Source organism: Aplysia californica, unplaced genomic scaffold (genome assembly GCF_000002075.1).
Source record: "Aplysia californica isolate F4 #8 unplaced genomic scaffold, AplCal3.0 scaffold00945, whole genome shotgun sequence".
In the NCBI taxonomy this organism is placed as follows: domain Eukaryota; kingdom Metazoa; phylum Mollusca; class Gastropoda; order Aplysiida; family Aplysiidae; genus Aplysia; species Aplysia californica.
Window position 1 is genome coordinate 90,406 of NW_004798215.1, and position 3,973 is coordinate 94,378.

At 39.9% G+C, this 3,973-nt stretch overlaps 1 protein-coding gene across 1 annotated transcript in view; it reads right to left on the reverse strand.

The window, feature by feature from the left end:
- The window catches only part of LOC101856848 (transmembrane protein 94), a gene marked incomplete in the record, with an annotated part of 40,309 nt that overhangs the window by 14,609 nt on the left and 21,727 nt on the right, over positions 1-3,973 (reverse strand). The window contains 2 exon segments of the mRNA XM_035973000.1: positions 1,329-1,394; positions 3,214-3,678. Of these exon segments, the coding sequence (XP_035828893.1) occupies positions 1,329-1,394; positions 3,214-3,678 (531 nt within the window).

The following is a 3,973-nucleotide window of genomic DNA, read 5'->3' on the forward strand; positions in this document are numbered from 1 at the left end:
GAATCCAAATAAGAAGTAGATCTGTTAAAAAAATTTACAAGGAATTTTCTCTTTTGAAATCCCCAGATCAATAACTTTGCATACATCGAAGGTGCCAGAGATCACACGGGCCATCTCCCAGACTGTACTTAAACTGTCAGACACAACTTCCAACTCAACGTTCACGTCAATGTTCCATTTAGATCTATTAGTTGAATTGTTACAAAACTGTGTTAAAACATAGTATTAAACAAAAGGTATCAACTCACTCTGAAACACATCCATACACTTTTGGACTCCACTAAAACGAGCTCATGGAGAGACTCGAAATTTACGAATGGTATTGTCTATAGTACGGTCAAAAATTAGTCGAACAACTTATCCTCACATATCTCTTTAACGGGTGAATCAATGTCATCCTTACTTTGAACAGCAGTTTGTATCAGTTTGTCTTAACTAAATCATATTTTCCACAACAATTGGGGCTAGATTAAAAAACGTTTCTTCATAAATTTTTATAAAATACTTGAAATCTCTGTCACACGTAAAATGGTATTGTTCACAGCACTTCCTGCTTCTCACACACATTTTGATTACACATATGGCCTACGTCACAGCTCACCAATGACAGCTTTTACTTGCAAAACTTGTTACAAGAAATTATTTTTATAGTGAACACAATGTCTGCACCAAAGGTTCTCAAACCATGCGTTCAATAAGCATAATGTCCCCATTAGAAAAACCTGACGGACTTGTTATTAAAAGAAATATTGCCTCAGTTGTAAACATTAAAAAATCTGTAGAAACCAAAAACTTGGATTTTTTATTAGTATTTATTAGGAATTTTCTAGAATACAGCTAGCAGGTGTTTACAAAAAGGTTGATCGATTAAGACAAATTGATACAAGTCATTGTACAAAAATTGGAGAACATTTGTTCGACAGTTGGGGAGATATTTGACAATGAGTTCCGTCATGAATTTTTTACCGCACTATAATGCATATGGCATTAAGACTAGATCTATATTTGCATTAACTGCAAACTGGCATGCAAAAAATATTTTTTAATATAAATAAATGTACAAGCAGAAACATATGACAAAATCCTGGAAAATTAGCATGCCAAAATCAAAAAGAACAAACACAAACCAAAAAAAATTGATAAAATTATGGAGTTGGCCCGATGGTGCCAGACACCATCGATATATCATGAACTGTACCAAGCGGAGAAACTGGACTCAAAACGTAAAGCAGAAATGTCTCTAAAGTACACGGCGGAAGTTCATTCTCAGAGCAGAAAAGCGCAGAGCGTAACCAAAGGAACCAGAACGGGAGTCAAGGGGTTAATACCTCTCCTTCAAACTCAGCTCGCCAGTGGAGGCTGCCGGAGAGTACATTGACCTCTGCAGATAAGTTCTAGATGAAGGCAGCCAACAATGGGAGCTCGGGTCAGTGGGGGAATCGGGTACGCACATCATCAATTACACATGCACACACAAACAACAAACAAATAAACAATCAAACAAATAAACAATCCACATGACGTAAGACAACAAGAATACAGGTCAGTGGGGGAATCGGGTACACACATCATCAAATCAATTACACATGCACACACAAACAACAAACAAATAAACAAACAATCCACATGAGGTAAAACAACGAGAACAAAAGGTCGGTGGGTGAAGCAGGAACGTGCGTCATCACTTCCACAGGCGTAAACAAATAAACAATGCACAAGATTTAACCAATGGCAAACAAAGACGAACACACTATTAATTACACATGATGCACAAACGAACAAACAATCCACTTAGATATCCAACAACTGAATAACAGGTCAGTGGGAGAATAAGACACACATCAATCACACATTTAACCAATGACTACACAGATAAACACACCATCATTTACACATGCACAAACAAACAAACAAACACTTGACATGATAAGCGTGCTTCAAAAACGTAACACTTAATTATTGTAACACACAGTCTCACGTAGACTAACACACAGTTACATAACAAAAACTTTACAACACATATAAATAACGACCCCCCTCCCCCCAAAAAACCCAACAAAAAACCCCCCCCAAAATTCTTCTAAATTAAAAGTGCACAGATATTAAGCAAAGAATCATACTAACTAAAAACGCATGAGGACACCACGAAGCCGACGACTTTACAAACAGGTTTGTGAGTACACCCACGTAGATCTGTAACATTCTATCTGATAATCAGTTGGGTTTTAAGTCCATATGAGTTTTCAATACATAAATCCAGATGAATGCAAACTTTCTGGCAGGAATAGGATGAAAATGGGAAAGCAACCAGCCCAAAAGTAGAATTATCACTTGCAAAAAGTGCTCCTAAGATATCATTCCACAACTGTCAAAGCTAGATATATCTCCGGGAAGAGTTGCTTCCAATTTTTTTTTAAAAAGCATATTCATAATGTTAATAAAGCTACAAAAAAAATATACCACAAGTTAAGACATAAGATCCGATGATTTATTTTATTGTTAAGTTGAGGGTTAAGATTAGACGTAAGGGCTTGGGATGATACGAGAAAGAATTCTTAGATTTTCCTCTTAGTTGTCAAAAGATCCACAGACAATTGTGAAAGAGGGAGGGGAGGCCACAATTATACTAGAACCAAACACTCATCAACACTATGAATAAATGCACAAATGTGTGATAGAGAATGAATAAATAAAAGCCTAAAAACATCAAACAGACAATATTCAACATGTGACTAACAAAGGTTTTAATAGCTATCACTCTTAGCCAGTGCTTGTCAGCCTTTTCTTAAAGCCAACGCTCACTTTTGTCATCTTTAAGAGGCTATCATTTTTGTCACCTTTGATAGGCTAACATTTTTGTTATGCCCACTTACGAGTATCTCCGGCAGGGCATTAAATAGCCCCTGCCACTACCCTTGTGATCCCCACTGCCCACCAAAATTACCAAACCACCCACTTGCGAGAGATATCATCATTGAGGTTGGCAAGCACTGGTCTAAGCTATTTCATTTAATTTCTCTGATCCAGCGGCCATCCAAGTTCAAGACCTTCGGCCTGTCTATGCAGCCAAGAATGGATTGATCTACAGGGTGATATGGCCAAAAATTGATAAGTTTTTATCAGCTGCGTTTTGTGCTCTATGCAAAAACACTTACAAACACACAGTGAGACGAAGACTCTTAGCTACGCAGAGGGGGGGGGGAAAAGACTCACCCTGTTGTCCAGCGCTCCGGTCAAGCTGTCCTCTGTGTTCTCCGTGACATAGCTAGACGTATACCGACTGTCCGACTGCACGTCCAAATCTTCCTCCTCGTCCTCGTCATCATCATCGCAGTCATCCTCATCCTCGTTGAAGTAAACCTCGCTGTCTCTCGCTCGTCTCAGTAAACACCTTTTCTCAGCGGCCGCGTCGTCCTCATCATGACCATCATGATCAACAGCAGCAGCCGTCTTGCTGGCGTCTGGACAACGGTCTTTCAGACCATCAGCTCCAGTCTTTGGACCAGGCAGGTTGGGATTATTGTTCGGGCTCTGGTTCAGGAGGGCGGCCGTCTCACTGTCCACCTCGGAGCAGGACGGCTGCTGAGAGAGGCCGATGTCTGTCAACAGTATGCTGTCCTCCTCCGTAGAGTGGTCACCGTCAATTGTGATGGGCAGAGTCTCTTTGGCAAACTTCACCTGTCAAGGAATGATTGTTTTACTACTCCCTCAAACTTCACCTGTCAAGGAATGATTGTTTTACTACTCCCTCAAACTTCACCTGTCAATGAAAGATGGCCAACATTTTCCTACGCCATTAAACATCAACCAATGAATGAGTGCCAAAATTTTCCTACCCTGTTAACACGATTCAAATACACCACAAGGTGGGTTGCTTCCAGCCCTGCCCGTCAACACAATTTACACCTTTCATTGCCCATTGACACAACCTAGATTTTTACACCCTGTCCTACCATGCCCAACCAGAGCTGTC